This window comes from Enhydra lutris, unplaced genomic scaffold (genome assembly GCF_002288905.1).
Source record: "Enhydra lutris kenyoni isolate GAN:26980312 unplaced genomic scaffold, ASM228890v2 scaffoldscaffold3, whole genome shotgun sequence".
Lineage (NCBI taxonomy): Eukaryota > Metazoa > Chordata > Mammalia > Carnivora > Mustelidae > Enhydra > Enhydra lutris.
In genome coordinates, this window is record NW_019154087.1 from 40,056,950 (window position 1) to 40,074,572 (window position 17,623).

General features: G+C 39.7%; 1 protein-coding gene across 3 annotated transcripts in view; it reads left to right on the plus strand.

Moving 5' to 3' along the window:
• The window catches only part of LOC111156558 (family with sequence similarity 13 member A), a 335,168-nt gene that overhangs the window by 233,772 nt on the left and 83,773 nt on the right, over window positions 1-17,623 (plus strand). The window contains exon 9 of one of the 3 annotated variants that reach the window (XM_022517539.1): window positions 3,849-3,893. The exons of the other annotated variants lie outside the window; for them this stretch is intronic. Within the exon in view, the coding sequence (XP_022373247.1) occupies window positions 3,849-3,893 (45 nt within the window). The remainder of the gene's footprint in view (window positions 1-3,848; window positions 3,894-17,623) is intronic. 3 annotated transcript variants of the gene reach the window in all.

Genomic DNA, 17,623 nt, shown 5'->3' on the forward strand with positions numbered 1-17,623 from the left:
GGAGTAGACCTGAGAAGCTGTGAATCCAGTTTCTGTTCTGCCACTGACTTCCTATGTAAATTTGAACAAATTACTTAATTTTCTAGTACCTACTGTACTCATCAATGAAGATGTTATGATATATAACCATGACTTTTTTTTAAAGTTCATGTGGCTTTTTTTTTTTTATAATGTGTTATTTGCCCCAGGGTACAGGTTTGTGAATCATCAGTCTTACACACTTCACAGCACTCACCATAGCACCTACCCTCCCCATTGTCCATCACCCAGCCCCCCTAACCATGATTTTCTAATTCAAGCAGTTTACCAAAGTGTTCAGCAAGATGTAAAGGCATTTTGAAAAATAAATGTAAGCAAATATACAGAACTAAGTTGTAGAATCAAATTAGAATTTCCCAATCTAATATCAAAAAAAGGAATATATTAATTTTAATTAAAGTCTGAACTTAAGTCAACTTCTGATTTAAAAGGCTGATTTTAGTCATTAATATTCTATGTTAATATCTGAACACAAGTTTCAGGATGACTAACCCACTTTCATAAATATAGTTAAGTAGATTTAGTCAGACAATGAAATTTTTTTAGCAGGTATAATAAAGAAAAAGACACACAGTAGGATTTTGTGTTCTAAATTCAGAATTATGAGTGGTCTGTGGGGAAAAAACTGGAAAAAACTACGGGGGAGGAGGCTACCTTTTGGACCTTTAAGCCCCTGCTGTTTCTCAACACCATGGACTCTGGCCGTCTGCCCTTTATCCTACGAAAAGCGATGCTCTGGGGTTTCTTATAAATTCCTTGCAGCCCTCGTGATGTGAAAGAAATATTTTTTTAAATGTACTTCTGTTGTTCTTGCGGTGTATGAAATCTATGGATTAGCAATTATGTCCCTCAGAATAACACTTCAGTATTCTGTACTGAAGCAGAAACTGCAAGGGAAGGCCAGTTAATTAATAGGCATTTAGCAGACCTTATGGAAAAATTGATTTTGTGTTACTTGTAAAAAATAAACAAATAGCTAGATAGACAAATAGAACACTAGATAAATACCTCAATAAGCAACCAACAAAAACATGCTGTTAATGTTCTTAGAGGGAAATGATTATGCAAATAAACACATTCAATTTTTTTAAGCACATTCAATTTTTATAAAGATAAAATGCAGAGATAGTAAGTTGAAATAACTTCCATGGGAGTAGACGCTTTGATCCCTTGAGAAGCTAGACAATCTTAGGACATGTATTCTCCCCAGAAGTGTGAGCTACGTGCCTGGGGTGATGTCACCAGTGACTAGTAACCACTGCAGGGTAAACAAACAGCAGGAAATAAATGTGGGTAGGGCAAGGGTCTAGAAGCATGCCTTCCTTCTAGAAAAGTATCGTGCCTTCCAATGCCAGCGGTTTGTTTGGATTTTTTTTTTTTTTTTTAAACGAAGAGAGGGGATGGAGCTTAGGTCTTGCCTTCTGTCACAGAAACCTTTAGTTTCGTAGGCGATGTCTTTCCTTGACAAATGGATTTCCTCCTTGGCAGTCTCTGTAACATTGAGAAGTACGGGACTCTTTGCTCTGGCCGCAGTTATTGGTTGCTCTCCCCAGACTGACAAGCTTGTCTGCGGATTCGCTAAGAGGAAAGTTTCGAGTTACCAGAATTAGGCAAGCCCCCTGAGAAACAGGAGGAGGAGGAGGAGGAGCGGGCGGCAGCAGGAGCAAAAGAAACAGCGCCTTTAAGCACCAGGGCAGCTGCCCCGCTGATTGGCTGGAGGTTTCAGCGCTTCCCTGGAACAAAAGGTCAAAGTGGACTGCAGTGTAAGTGTAGAGAGGCAGCCGATAAAATAGCATTGCTTGAAGAAGTTTGGAGGCTGGGAGCGGCTGCACAGGGGCTAAGGGCAGCGCCAGTGGCCGCTCCAGCTGTGAGGTGCAGCCTGCCGTACCGCCCCAAGCCCCGCTCACCCCGAGAAGCCGCTTCCTGCACCGACGGCCAGATCGGTGTGCAAGAGCCAGTTGTGAGGGTCCCTGGCAAATTCGTCTGCAAGGATGGCCTGTGAAATCATGCCTCTGCAAAGGTAGTACTCTTTCCTGTGTGTTTTCTTTTATTCTCTTCTGCATTTTCTGAGTTGTATGAAACCATGTAACTTTGCCAGTACTTGGCATTTTTTAGTAGCGTGCTGCAAACGTGTGGAGCCCTTCGTCCGTGATGTCCTTCCCGAGACTAGAAGACTCTAAATATAATACTGCCACTTTTACTGACATTGACGTCCAGTTTCTTGTGCTTCTCACTTGATGATGTTGTGTTCAGTTATTTCCTTCCTTGGATGAAAATACATGTAAGAAAACATCTCTGACCTCTGAAGGAAAACAGAAACGAAAGAATGTATAGAATGGGTTTACTAAAAATCTGAATCAGCTCCTTCGCAGTGTTGTGAAGCTGTGGCAAGCTCTCAGCTCATTTGATAGGATGTCTATAGGCGAGAAACCTTTTAAAAATGCAGGTTAGGATCCCTCTCTTCTGGAGTCCAGATCCAAGCAAGGATTTTCTGTCTGTAGGTACATTACAATACATGGACACAAATGCGAAGGTCAGAATTTCCCCATAAATAATTCTAGATAGATTTATTATACACCTTTAAAGCTACCTTTAAAAAAAATGCTATGTAAGAATGACTGAGCACTGGGTTCTGTTTTTGCATTAATAATTGTAGTATGGACTGCGGAGGGCGGGGCAGAGGAGTTATACCAAAGCAGAGAGAGGTAAATTAAAACAAAAGGGCTTGTTAAAAACAAACAAACAAACAAACTGCTGGTGAAGGAATAAGTGAATGATGTGGAGTGGTCAGGCTGGAAGTCACCTTTGTGAGGACTAGAGTCCAGTCCTCCAGTTTCACAATTGGAAGACTGAGGCACAGAGGAAGTCTCAGAGCTGCCCAAGGTCACGTTTTATGCTTTTTAGAATTACTTTTGCAATCATATTATTATACTTCAACTTTAACTGCTTTACATGCAGTACCATTTGATTTAATATAAACACTTCCTTTAAGAAAACTATAAAGGGTTTTATTAGTGAAAATGATCTTAAAAATCAAGTGGTAATTACAGTTTATAAGGCTGGAAAAAATCTAGACAAAAATGAAGTTGAATTTTAAAACCTATGCCACCAGTATTTTACTGAATGTTCATGTTTCAACAGTGAAAATAAGGTTAAGAAAAATTCAGTGTTTATTTGCAGCGTGTTTCCTGCAGATGGATACTGTGACAGAGACCAGTGTGGTTGTTTTTCTTTCACTGTACTTTTAAGAGCCCTGCATTGGGAACTTGACGGGGTGTCCCAGGAATTCCTTTCCTAAAAATTAATAACCCAAGGGAACAGATAGTGGTTCATGGATAGATCTGAAATTCTTCTCTATTAACCCAGTGGAAAGCACCACATACTTGAAGTGTCCAACAGACTATAAAACTAAGGTACACTTTTTGGAGACTTGATTTGGTTTCCAGCTTTATAACTGAGGACTTGTTTTGCTTATGATGACTTCAGTCTTAAGGGTCTTAAGCAATCATTTTCTAGAGAAGAATATTGGCTATTACTGAACTCTGTGGTAAGCTTCTTGATAATGTAACTGGTAAATATTTTTAAGAAAATAGATCTTTGTACCACTAAAACCTTGCTTAGAGAGTTAATGAAAGCTGAAATCAAATTAGCATCATTTCCAGAATTATTTTGCATTGTTAGTCGTTATCAGTAAGCCTCTGTAAGAGGAATAATTTGAATTTGCATTCAATAATGCTAATTGGTGCGTTCACTGCTCTGTGGCTCTGAGAATTTCATTTGATTGATTACCCTGCATTCTTCCCTTCCAGCCTATGCCTGCCTTTGATTATAAACCTCCTGAAGGCAAGGAGCAGGTTTGTGTAGTTCTCTTTCTTAAGGATCCCTTGTGAATTTAGATGCTTATGCAGAAAACTTTCCTCTTCCCATGTGTAACTTTTTCTTCCAAACCCAGTTCAGTGCCTTAGGCTAAGGATTTCTGGGAGTCTCTAGTAATGATGACTGTTGGCGACTGCCCCTGCTGTTAACGCTGCCTGAAGCATGTAGTTTGCAGAGCCTTGTGAAATGCATGCTGACTGATGGCATGAGGGCTTTGCTCAGCTCCGTTTTAGAGCAGTAAGGGGCTAGAAACTGAATTAAAAGTGGGTGAGTAAGAGAATAGCTTGAAGTATCAGTCAAATTCACATTCCCTACTTGTACTGAGCAGAGTGGCCAATGGTTCTCATACTTTAAGTGCATGAGAATTACCTGAGAAACTAATTTTTTTAAATCAGCTTATAGGAAGAGCTCCCCTCTTTCCCTAGACTTACTGAATCTGAATCTGGGTGTGACAGGGAAAGTAAATACATTTTTAACAAGCTTCCTGAAAGCAAATCTGACACAAATGGTCCACACGCTCAGGGAAACACTTATCTAAACTCTAGTTAATGATTATAGCTTGTGTAAAGCCATTGACAGCAGGTATATATAAGAATCTAACACTATACTACTCAACATCCCCAAATAACATCTTTAATATCATGACTTTATAAGTGTTTTTTTTCATAATCCATGCTTTCATCTACTAGGTGTTAGTGTTCCCTTTTAGAACAAAGTATACTACGGCCACCTGAGTGGCACAGTCGGTTAAGTCTCTGGCTCTTGGTTTCCGCTCAGGTCATGATCTCAGGGTCATGAGGTAGAGTTCTGCTTGGGGCTCACGCCCAATGCAGAGTCTGCCTGGATTCTGTGTGTGTGTGTGTGTGTGTGTGTGTGTGTGTGTGTGTGTCTCCCCCTCTCCCTGTGCCCCACTGCCCCATTCTCTCTCTCTCTCAAATAAATAAAGTTTTTAAAACTATAACAACAAAGCATGCTTACAGTATTCTCAAATATATTAAACAGTTTATACTACCAGGGATACTGAGGTAATTGAGACACAAGCTCTGCTTCAAAGAGGTCACATGCTAGGAAAGATGCAGTCATACTACCAGACAATTACAACACATGTGGTGAGTGCAGTAATGGACAGTATGATTAGCATAGTAATAGAGATGTGCCTGTTACATGGGTAACATGGACAACATCCTATGTGTATGATCTTATTAGAGGGCATGTTTTTAACCCTAATGTCTGCTTAGCTTACAATTTCCATGGGTGACTTTTTAGGCTTTCTTAGCATATTGTGAAACTATGTAGAAGATAAATTTGTTACTCCTAATCTGTGTCTGAGATGAGAATAACAGATGTGTTTGTAAGCTAAGGATTAAATAAATACTTTGGTTCCCTTTAATGTATTTTGCCATCTGTTTATTACCTATTGTAATTTGTAGACCTTCAGGGATGGAGTTGACTGTTTAGAAACGCATGATCTTTAGAAAAAACTGCAGAAGTTGAATATTTAGAATGTGAACCTCTGTAAAGCAAGGAACTCCGTTCTTACAATTCCCTTTAAATGGCTTAAAGATAGGATCTTATTACATATCTGTTGAGTTGTTTAGACTGTCTCCATTCTTTTTAAAAATACTAAAATATCTATATGTACTTCTTATACCAAAGGATAAAACTCAGTACACTTTAGCACTGTATAGATATTCTTGCCATCTGAAAAAGTTCCCCCAAAGAAATAAAATAAAATAGTAATAAAATAAATGGGGAAACCATATTAAATTAAGAATTGAAATAAGTTTTCTGGGAGCATCTGGCTGACTCAGTCAGTAGAGCATGTGACTCTTAATCTCAGAGTCATGAGTTCAAGCTCCACGTGGGGTGTAGAGATTACTTTGAAAAAAAAGTTTTCTTCACTCAGGTGACTATGTTCACCTTCTGTCACTAAAGAGATAGTATATTTTATCAGATTCCAGGCTTTACCTATACCTCAGGCTTTTTGCATGATTTATATCCCAGGGGACTTTTTTCCTTATATTTTGTGGGCTGTAGTTAGAATCTCTATTTTATGTATAGAAAGATTTCAGTAGGCTAAGAAAGAAATCTTTAACCCACTGAGCCTTTTTCTTTTTTTAAAGATTTTATTTATTTATTTATTTATTTGACAGACAGAGATCACAAGTAGGCAGAGAGAGAGGAGGAAGCAGGCTCCCTGTTGAGCAGAGAGCCCGATGTGGGGCTCAATCCCAGGACCCTGGGATCATGACCTGAGCCAAAGGCAGAGGCTTTAACACATTGAGCCACCCAGGCACCCCTAAGAAACAAATCTTAACCCTAAGTCTTATGTCTATGACAAAACTCTCAACTTTCACAACAGTATTTTGATTTGCTAGATTAACTTTCCATTAGCCACTAACTCAGTTTATATCCACAACGAATGATGATGGAAGATGAAGTTAGGAACCCTAGTGATTAATTTAGATTCCTTTGGTTTTAATGCATTGGTATCTGCTTTCATGTGTTAGCATACTATTCTTTCCCTGGTTTACTTGTCAAAGTAGAAACTGAGATTAAGAACATTTATGTGAAAGTTTCTTGTTCATTACTCCATCTATCAGATTTTGGTATTCAATATATATTACTGATTCCTTCTTTTATGATGGCAAAATCCATCATAATTTCAAATTGCAATGGCTCTTTTGAGAAGACACAGAGCAACAGGGTTAATTAGCACGTATTAGGGACCCAACAGGGGAAAACTTCACTGAAACCTCTCATCAGCGGAATTCATCTGTTATTAGAATAACCTTTTGCAAACAAGAAAACTGGTAACATGGGGATGATGTGGGAGTTAACCAGGAAACACCCCAAGTAATGATGGTCCTGCTTGTGTATCTTCTATGTAGTGTTAGAGAGCCCTCTACTGCCTGTGGTGACACCACCAGTTAATTTATCTCTAAACCTGTATTATTACTAACTTGACACTTGGATAGCACTCCCAGCCTGCAAACCAACCCCCCGGCCCCATCCCCTACACAGAGACAGTCTAAGATGGAGTTAAAAGCTGCCCCACATCAAATCTGGGTTAACCCTTATGGGGTTGTGTATCTAAACTTAGACTTCACTAATCTAGTCTATATTGGAAGAAATAAGATCTCCGTGGGCTCTCTCTCATAGGACAGTTATAGTTTCCCTGGAGTCTACATATTTGCTAAGTACTCCAAATAAAGAAGATATTTTGAACTAAGATGAGAACATTTTTAAATTTTACGGAGATCACCCTGTCTAACCATGGAAAAAGTGGAGGTGTTGGGTATTCAGCACAAAGCAGTGGGGAAAGCAGTAGAAGGGTAGTAAACTTGCTATCATAAAAACGTACTCAGATATTGAGAGCTAGTTAGCCATATGAATTTGGTCAGGTCATTTTCTTCAGTCTATAAAATGAGATGATAATACGTGACATACTTATGGGGGCAATTTTAGAGTTAAAGAATATGATAGCTCTTTGTAAATGATAAACCTATTCAGACTTAAAGAGTAGTATATTGCTGGGACGCCTGGGTGGCTCAGTTGGTTAAGCAGCTGCCTTCGGCTCAGGTCATGATCCCAGCGTCCTGGGATCGAGTCCCACATCGGGCTCCTTGCTCATCAGGGAGCCTGCTTCTCCCTCTGCCTCTGCCTGCCATTCTGTCTGCCTGTGCTCGCTCGCTCTCCCTCTCTCTCTCTGACAAATAAATAAATAAAATCTTTAAAAAAAAAAAAAAAGTAGTATATTGCTTTTCTCTTGTGTTTTTTTTTTCTTGATTTTTATACTTGCAATGCCTTTCAATTCCTTGAATGCAAGACTGTTTAACACAGTGAAGGTGATGCTCTAGCATTACATTCCATTTCACTGGATGAATATTAGAAAGTGACCTAAAGAATGGTTTGTAGGAAGTGTCATTACAAAGTGTCATTAAAATTGGGGTGCCTCATGGCTCAGTAAGTTAAGTGCCTGACTCTTGATTTCAGCTCAGGTCATGATCTCAGGGTCATGAGATGGAGCCCCACGGCAGGCTCCATGCTCAGCAGGGAGTCTGCTGGAGATTTTCTCTGTCTCTCTCTCAAATAAATAAATCTTCGAGAGGAGACGAATGGTGGGGAAGTAGGAGGAGGCGCCCTTTCAACCTGTACCCTAAAGTGAGCTGATTACCTTTCAAATAAATAAATCTTTAAAAAAATACCATGGAATCAAATTTCTTGAAACTCTCAAAACCTTCTATCCTGCTTTTTTTCCTATGATAATTATATATTTATGTGATGATCAAAATGAATGGCCAAGAAATAGTTTGTACTATATAAAACTTTTTAAAAGGATTATTCTTTAAGAAGAACTGGAAATTAAACTTTTTTTGATAATAGCATTATTGAGATAAAATTCACCTGCATAGAGTATACAATTCAGTGATTTTTGGTATACTCATAAGGTTGTGCAACCATCACTACAAGCAATTTTAGAATATCTTCATTACCCAAAAGAAACCCTGTGTTCTTTAGCTGTCAAACCCTATTGTGGGCTGAATGTGTCCCCCAAAATTTACATGTTGAAGTTCTAATTTCTAATCTCCAGTGTGATGGAATTTAGAGGTGGGACTTTTGGGAGCTAATTGGGTTTGGATGAGGTCATAGAGGTGGCATTTCCATAACAGGATTGGTGTCCTTATAAAGAGATAAGGGGGCCAGAGTACTCACTCCTTCCCATCCCCCCCACCCACCATGGGGGGATATAGCAAGGACTTGGCAGCCTTGGGAATTCTTGGGAGAATTCTCACCAGAACCTGACTATGCTGGCACTGTAATCTTAGACTTGCCTTCTCTAGAACTGTGAGAAGTAAATGTTTCCATTGTTCAAGCTGCTCATCCGTAGTATCTTGTTAGAACAGCCCAAACTAACTAAAACAACTGTCAATCTCCCTATAATCCCCCTATCCCAACTCTAGGCAACCACTAATCCATTTCTGACTCTAAAGATTTGCCTCATCTGGACACTACATGATAACCCTTAGGCAGATGTGGAAACTGCTTTTACTTCTCGCGTAAGAATGGCATGTGAACGGGAAACAGCTGGGGAGGGATGGGGAAGGGAAGAGAGGGAGGGAGGAAGGAAGGAAGGAAGCAAACAAGCAAGCAAGGAAGGAAGGAGAAAACAGTACAAAGCCCAAGAAGTCGATTTTTTAAATTAAGATACCTAACTAAAGAAGGAAAAATACTGGGCAGTAGCGGAGAGCAGAGACACAGGATACATTTGATAAAAACCTTTAAGGTTTGGGGTCAAGAAATCATGTATCTTCTTATCAGCTGTAAGAACAAAAATCAGAAAAGTTGAATTCAATGGAAATTAAAACAACTGAACTGCCTTACTCAGATCATATTCAGTGAATTAAAATGCTAGAAAAAGTTAAGGGTTTCGAAAGAGCTTAAAGTGATACATCAGTATTTTGCTGTCTGCAAAATGATCATGGAAAGAAATATAACTTCGCCGTCTAGATTAAAATAGCCCCTGAAACCGAGATTAGGAACCAGCAGCCAGCCAGAGCAGACCATTGATACACTGTGTAGTATTTTTATCAGTGACTCTCCTTCATTTTCAGTTCGTTGACTTAGCAGAAACTCCAGGGTGCCTGGCCCGGGGGCCTCTCTGGCACACACCTGCTACATCCACAGTGCTGAGCTCCCTGCGTGCCACCTCCTGCCTTCGTACAGTGTCTTCTCTTTGTTAAGGAGTCCCCTGTCCATTCTCGTCCTCCTGGTAATGCCTCCGTGACCCTCAAAACTCATTCCCAGTGTCCCTCATGTCACCTAACCTGCCAGAGTGCTTGGCGCTTGAGTGTAAGGTCCGGAGCTCTGGCTTCCACACACTTGGATTTGAACCCCACCCGTACCTGGCTCTCCGGCCTCCCCCTGGTGAATTACCCTTTCTAAGACTTGTTTTGCTTATCTGAAAAAAATCCAGTTAGTGATACCTCTCTCAAAGGTGTCTTTGAGGGTCCACTAAGAAAATGTGTGTGAAGCTCTTAGCCCAAAGCCTTGACTTGTTATGCTGAGGCCTCAACGCATAGTAACTGTGTATCCTTTTCTCATAGTCATTACCAAATTTCAAGTTTCTGTCTCTCCCTATAAATTCTGTAAGGATTTAGGCCATATCTTACTAGCCTGTGTATCTGCAGCACCTCTCATTGGCTCTGATGCATGGTAGCTACTCAAAAAATGCTGAATGAGCCCTTGTATCTGGCAGAGGAGGTTCGTTAGAGGAAAGATCAGAGATAATTTGCATTGCTCTCTGCATATTTTTGTCTCCCTCGAGAAATCCACTTTCAGACTCTGGGGAATTAATATCTGTTAAATAAAAACTATATTAACAAACCATTAATAATTTTGTAATGGTAATTTTTTTTTTTTAAAGACTTCATTTGAGAGAGAAAGTGCACTAGCAGGGGGAGGCGGCAGGGGCAGAGGGAGAAGCAGACTCCCTGCTGAGCAGGAAGCCCGATGTAGGGCTCGATCCCAGGATCCTGGGATCATGATCTGAGCCAAAGGCAGACACTTAACCAACTGAGCCATCCAGGTGCCCTAACGGTAATTATTTTTTTTTTAAAGTTAGTAAAAATAACTTACTCTTTCCTTATTTCCTCCTGCATGTATCTTCATATCTTTTAAGTCTATTTAACTAAAGATTAGGAAATATTTTAACTTACTTATTCATGTTCTAAAAATATTTTTTCATCTACTAATATCAACTCCACCATAAAGAAAATGACTGTACATAGATTCTAAATTATTGCCTCCCGAAGGCAATCAGTGATACACATCACTTTTCTGAACAAGAATCTCAAAGACAAATGAAAGCTTCCAGCTGCCTTGAAAATAGCTTTGTGACTAAACCAAAAAGTTCTTTAAGCCCAAACAACCTTGGGGTTTGCAGTGAAGTGAAATAATGTTCTTTTCCTGCTCTCAAGCCAGAACAAACAGATAGAATGTGTGGCCAGGCCCTATTACCTTGCCTGAACACATCCGTTTCTGGGTTCCCTCTACACCACAGAAAGTACAGCGTTTACGTTACTGGCATAGTGGCAGAATTCCCACCTCAGTTGTGCTGCTGAAGAAAAGAAATTAATTTCTTGTTTTTAAGGATGGGAGAAAACCCATGGCATAGTTGTGATTTCACTAAGTTTTGAATAGAAGGGAATAGGATAACTTAAAATAATCAACATGCACATATCTGAAAATGCTCCTAGCTGGCCCAGTTAATTTTACAAATAAGAAACAGTGCTTGTTTTCAAAATAGTGGGTGCCTGGGTGGCTCAGTAGGTTAAAGCCTCTGCCTTTGACTCAGGTCATGATCCCAGGGTCCTGGGATCAAGCCCCATATCGGGCTCTCTGCTCAGCAGGGAGCCTGCTTCCCCCTCCTCTCTGCCTGCCTCTCTGCCTACTTGTGATCTCTGTCTGTCAAATAAATAAATAAAATCTTTTAAAAGAAAGAGTGCATGTTTTCAAAATATTATATCAAGCAGTAGCATTAGCACTCAGCAAAGTCTTGACGATGCTAATTTTACTCACCATTGACTGAGCACCTGGAGTGTTCTAGTACCCTGCTGGATGCTTGAGATGGTTCAAACATAAAGACATATTCAGGAGGTGAGGCACGCGTCTGAACTCACAAATTCTGGTGTTGTGTTGCTCACTTATAGCTATGAACAGTGTATCAGAGCCTGGAGGAAGAAGCATCGCCCTCTCCAGGGTGCCAGAGATGGCTTTCCAGATTAGATGACACTTGAGCTGCACGAAGAAATATTCACCAGGCCAAGAGAGGTGGAGGAAGCATTTAAGACAGAGGGAACAGCATGTACAAAGAGGAGGACTTACAAAAGTGTAGTGAGTGGTCTACAGGGGTATGCTAGATTAGGAGGGACCTTGTGTGCTAGACTCAGACTTTTGGTTTGTATCCCAAAGCCATGGGAAAGTGGCAGAGGCTTTTAAGTTAGGAGTGTGAAGCTGGTAGAGTATTAACAATAAACTGGTATGGGCGGCAGGGAATTATTTTGTTTTGGTTTTTTGTTTTTGTTTTTGTCTTGGTTTTTTGGTGGACGGGGGTAGAATAAGTACAATTTGGTGACTGACCAAATGTGGGACTAGGAATAAAGTTCTTTAAGGAGAGTCCGTTCTATGACTTCAACACATGTCTCCAGCCGAGACCCCCCACAAAGTGCAGTGTGAGCCTCCCGGCTGCATCAGGCAGTCAGCATGTAATTCTGCTTCACTCCGGACTTTCTGAGTGTAACGGGAGACACAACCGAAGATAAAGGAACCTCCCCCTCCCTGATGAGGAGCTCTTTCCTGACGGTGCACACCCTCCCCTCCATCCCTTCAAATATCTGAATGATGTTCATCAGAAGGGAATCCAGAGATGGAAGTAGTTAGGTCGATGGGAGTGAAGTAGAATGAGATGTTCATTTGTTCCCTCCCCGTCTGTTTTTTTACTCCAAAGACAGGACGCAGGCTGATAAAGAATGTCACAGTCATAAAACCGGGAAGAATCCAAAGAGACTATGTGTTCCTGAGTCAACCGGGAAAAGAATCTTTAAAAGAGACTTGGAGGTGCTTTGTCAACTTCCCCAAGGCTTTCTAGAACTATGTTGTCATGCCCACTACTGGATTTTTCTGGGACCGCTTCCTCTCTGCTTATCTGCCATCCAGACTAGACAAGTTCTGTACTTCTTTGGCCCAGAGCTGACTCTGGCAATGGGGCAAAGAAAGAGTGTTTTGTTTCCGTCCAGTGGGAACATAGATCTTAATTCAACAACATTCATTGAGCGTGCATTATATATATCAAGCAAGAGAGAAGTGTAGTTGGCACAGTGTTTTAGAACAGTGTTTTTCAGCTGTGGGTCATGACCTATTAGTAGTCATAAAATCAATGTAGCAGGTTGTGACCAGTATTTTATATAATTTTACATAATAAAATGTAACACAATAGAAAATATCCAAACAAGGGCACCTGGATGACTCAGTTGGTTAAGTGCCCAACTCTTGATCTTGGCTAAGATCTTGATCTCAGGGTTGTGAATTCGAATCCCCAGTGTTGGGCTCCAGGCTGGGCGTGGAGCCTACAAGAAAGAGAAAGAAAAGAAAAGGAAAGGAAAGGGATGGGAAAGGGAAAGGGAAGGAAGAGAGAAAAAGAGAGAGAGAAGGAAGGAAAGCAAGAGAGAGGAAGGAAGGAAGGAAGGAAAGAAGGAAGGAAGAAAGGAAAAAAGAAAAAGGAACTGTCCAAACAAAGGATAATTTCATAAATTTTATGTCCATTCTATGGGTATGAATAAAGATGTAAAATGTGTTTCTAACTGAAACATAGCCAAAAGTTTGTCTTTAAAAAAATTTTTTTAAATATTGTATCTGGACTACTTATTGAAGATAGTTCATTTGAATGGGAGTTTACTACAGTCCTGGAGATCAAATCCCCATGTGAATGTTAAAAATCAATTCTAGTCATAGCAGATCTATAAAGGAATTTTCACAGACAACCTTTTTGTAAGATGGAGACAACTTTGTTAGGGAGGTTCTTATTTCTGAATTTAGGGGAAAAAATTTTGGTAGATGTATTCATTTTCTAGGGCTGCTGTTGCAAACAGAGGGGCTTAAAACAACAGAAATTTATTGTCTCACTGTTCTGGAAGCCAGAAATCCCAAATCAGTGTGTTGGCAGGAGCATGTGCTCTCTTGAGGCTGTGGAGAAAGATCTGTTCCAGGCCTCCCTCCTGGCTTCTACGGGTTCCTTGGCTTGTGCAGACACAACTCTGTCTTCACACAGTGTTCTCCCCGTGTGCATGTCTATGTTTGTGTCCAAACTTCCTCTTTTTAGACGGGTGCCCATTATACTGAAATAGGGCCCACACTGATGATGTCTTTAACTTGATCCCCTCTGTGAAGACCTTTCCAAATCAGGTAACATGCTGAAACACTGAAGGTTAGGGCTTCCCCATATCTTTCTGAAGGGACACAATTGAACCCATAACCAATATATTCAGATTTCCACTAGGCGATCAAGAAAGTGGTAAAAACATTTTCCTGTCTTATTGAGAAAAAAGTTCTCAATTTTGCAAGCTTTTTGTTTGGTCTGTTTATTTTGCCTCAAAAATAATAGCTCTTAGTGTTGGCTAAATATTCATGTCCTGTGACTATTAACAGCTTCAGCTCTTTGCATTAACCCTTTGGTCAGGAAAACTGATTTGCTCTTATGCTTCAATAATTTGTTTTTATTTCTACTGGAGAAGTGTTGTGTTCTTAGTCATAGCATGCAAATAATACAACTAAACAAAACTTTTTTTTAATTTTTTTTTAAGATTTTATTTATTTATTTGACAGAGATTACAAGTAGGCAGAGAGGCAGGCAGAGAGAGAGGAGGAAGCAGGCTCCCTGCTGAGCAGAGAGCCTGATGCGGGGCTCGAGCCCAGGACCCTGGGATCATGACTTGAGCCGAAGGCAGAGGCTTTAACCCACTGAGCCACCCAGGCGCCCCCTAAACAAAACTTATAATACAGTATCCTACATCTACAGAAATACCTCCCAGAATTATAGCTGCAAACACTTAGCTATAAACCAGCCTGAAAGCATTTACAATTGTTTCCCAAGAAGAACAGGGAGATTGTTTTTCTTTTCCATATCCCTAAATGGGGCCAAACCAAAACTCTAAGCACACCAGCTGCTACATCACTCCCCTGTTGGAGTGGTCCATGGTTCATGTCTGGGACTGGGCATAAATTAAAAGCTCTCAAGGAAGTGTGGCACTTGAGGCTTCGCAGAGAAAGGAAGGAAGGGAAGAAAATGTGCTAATTTCACTCACCTCATCATTCTCTAAGAAAATTCTCAACATGAAGAAAAACCTTGAATTCCAGAGGGAAAAAATGCTTACTTAATACTTTTAATTGTATCCTTTTGCTCCCTCACTTTTTTGCTCTTTGTTTTGTGTTAGCTCCCCATGGATGGTTTTTCCTAGTTTCTTCCATGAATAGAATCCTTAGCATTTACCTGATTTTTTTTTAATTCTCCTCAGTACTCAAGGAGCACTTGCAAACTATTTCTTCTAGCTCAAATAACTTGAAAATTCAAACTGTGTAACTAAATATGCAGATGATGTTCATTTTTTTTCTTTTTCTGGTAGCCAGCCACAATGACCAATTAGAACATTGGACTCATTGGAACATTTATCAGAACAGTTCAAAAGGGAATTGGATGGAATGGTGATTTGATCCAGCTGTGGAAGGTCCCTTCTGAATACTACACTCTTAGGATTCTCCCAACAGTATTTGTTTTTTCTCAAACATAGAAAGCGCTACACATTTTGTGATATCCATTAGCTTGCTGTGTAATTAAATTGATAAGCATTATATCCCGTGCCTTCCAGTTAGAAATTAGTGCAACTCATGAAGAAACTAAGTCTAGGTGTGATTCATTTCTATGCATTTACCAGTATTAAGCCCTATAAATAAATTCTATTAGGACCCCACTAAAAACATTGTATCTGTTACTGCCCTTCTCAATTGTAGCTTCCTAGATTTGGACTGTTACTTGGGTCTATTTGATAAATGCTCTTCCCAGAGGCCATTGTTTTGAGAGCATATATGACCACATGCCTGAAGATGTTAAGCTCCTGATAATGATTGCCTGACATGCACAAATTGCCTGCCCAGATCTCTCAGTGTATGTTCAAATTTTTAAAAAGAGAGAAAAAAAAGATAAACTGATTGGTTGCTTAAATTTGGCCATTATTCAGAGTTAGCAAACAGGAAATAATTAAAACCTGGGGTTTATACTAGTAACCAAGGAGGAAATTGAATGTATTCCAAGTTAGTAGAGTTTGTCATTGACTTAATTTCATGACACACACTCGCTTTTTCATTCACAGTATTTGTGCTTATTTTAAAAAATTAAAAATGAGTCAGAATTCTCAATTTAAAATTTAGGCCAAAAATTATGACTAATTTAATGTCATTGCACATGCCATTAAATTAACATACATCCAGGAAGAGGAATACCTAACTTCTATAAATAGATACTTGGGGGTCTGTAACAATAGTAAAATATCCATTTTGTACAAATGTAGAAATGGTGACTTTTTTCTAAATGTAAATTTTGTGGAAAAGTTCATTTCTCAGTTCTATTTGGAAGAATTGTCCTTAGCCATTTCTTCTTAAAATTGCCTTTAAAATCAGTGCTTTTGGGGCACCTAGGTGGCTCCGTCATTACACGTTTACCTTTGGCTCACTCAGGTCATGATCCCAGGGTCCTGGAATCTAGCCCCGCATCCAGCTCCCTGCTCAGCAGGAAGCCTGCTTCTCCCTCTTCCACTCCCCCTGCTTATGTTCCCTCTCTCACTGTCTTTCTCTGTCAAATAAATAAGTAAATAAATAAATAAATAAATAAAAATCTTTTTAAAAAATAAATGATTAAAAAATAAATCAGTGCCTTAAATTGATTTTTAGAATTAGTTGACTTAATTTGAAGTTAGTGCTTCAGTTTTGTTTCAGTATTTTTTTTTAAAGATTTTATTTATTTATTTGACAGAGATCACAAGTAGGCAGAGAGGCAGGCAGAGAGAGAGGAGGAAGCAGGCTCCCTGCTGAGCAGAGAGACCGATGCGGGGCTCGATTCCAGGACCCTGGGATCATGACCTGAGCCGAAGGCAGAGGCTTAACCCACTGAGCCACCCAGGCACCCCTGTTTCAGAATTTATACCCTTGTCAAGTTACAAAAACCCAAGGAAAGCATACTTTGATATAAAGGAAAAGGAGAAATATGCAAATTAACTATCAAAATTGATTTATTTTCTTTTTCTTTTTGAATTCTATTGTTCTTCTTGAGTACTGTGCATGGGTCGGTGCCCTGTTGACTGCTGCTGATTTGAGTAAATCTACTACTGAGTCTGTTTTGTTTTATGTAAATTGCAGTATTTACACTTTCTTTTTGGGAACATGTAAAATTAGTCAAACTGCAGAGACATACCCAAATTAAGAATTTCTGATTTCATCTTTCACTGACAACTTTACCTTGTTTTCAGGCAGATACAGCCTGAAAAATACTTGCTTAAGATTAAAAACTTATGTTTCTATCAGGAGATACTCTTATACGGCCAGTACATTTTAATGAAACAGGCACTTTACACATGCTGCCCATCATCATATATCGTGAATGGACTAAGTTTGGTGAAGAGTCATTATAATCAGAAGCATGATATGGGGGATATAAACTCCACGAGATCTTGCTAAGGGCTGATGCCATGAAGACTGGCCATCACATCAATTTTCTTCACCTATTCACCTCCCCCCCCCATATTCTGATAGCTTAAGACTGAAGGGAAGATGGTAAATGACAGAAGTGGACTAACTTGTAATACAATAACTCACACATCACTGGCTGTGTGACCTGCACCTGTTAGGTGCCCCCTCTGAGCTTACTTACCTTGAGTTGAGGAACAAGTACCAGGAAGGGTTTTGATAAGGATTTACACGAGTTAATTAATGGGAACACCCAGTAAGTAGCACCTGGCTAATGAGTACATGTGTGAGGGAGAAAAGATGTAAGAGAATAAAGGATTGATTTTGATTGCCTCTGTTTGCTACAAAGAAATTTAGCACATGTACACAAAATAAACATTAGCCAAAACATACCAACAGCTGTGTTTAGAACTCT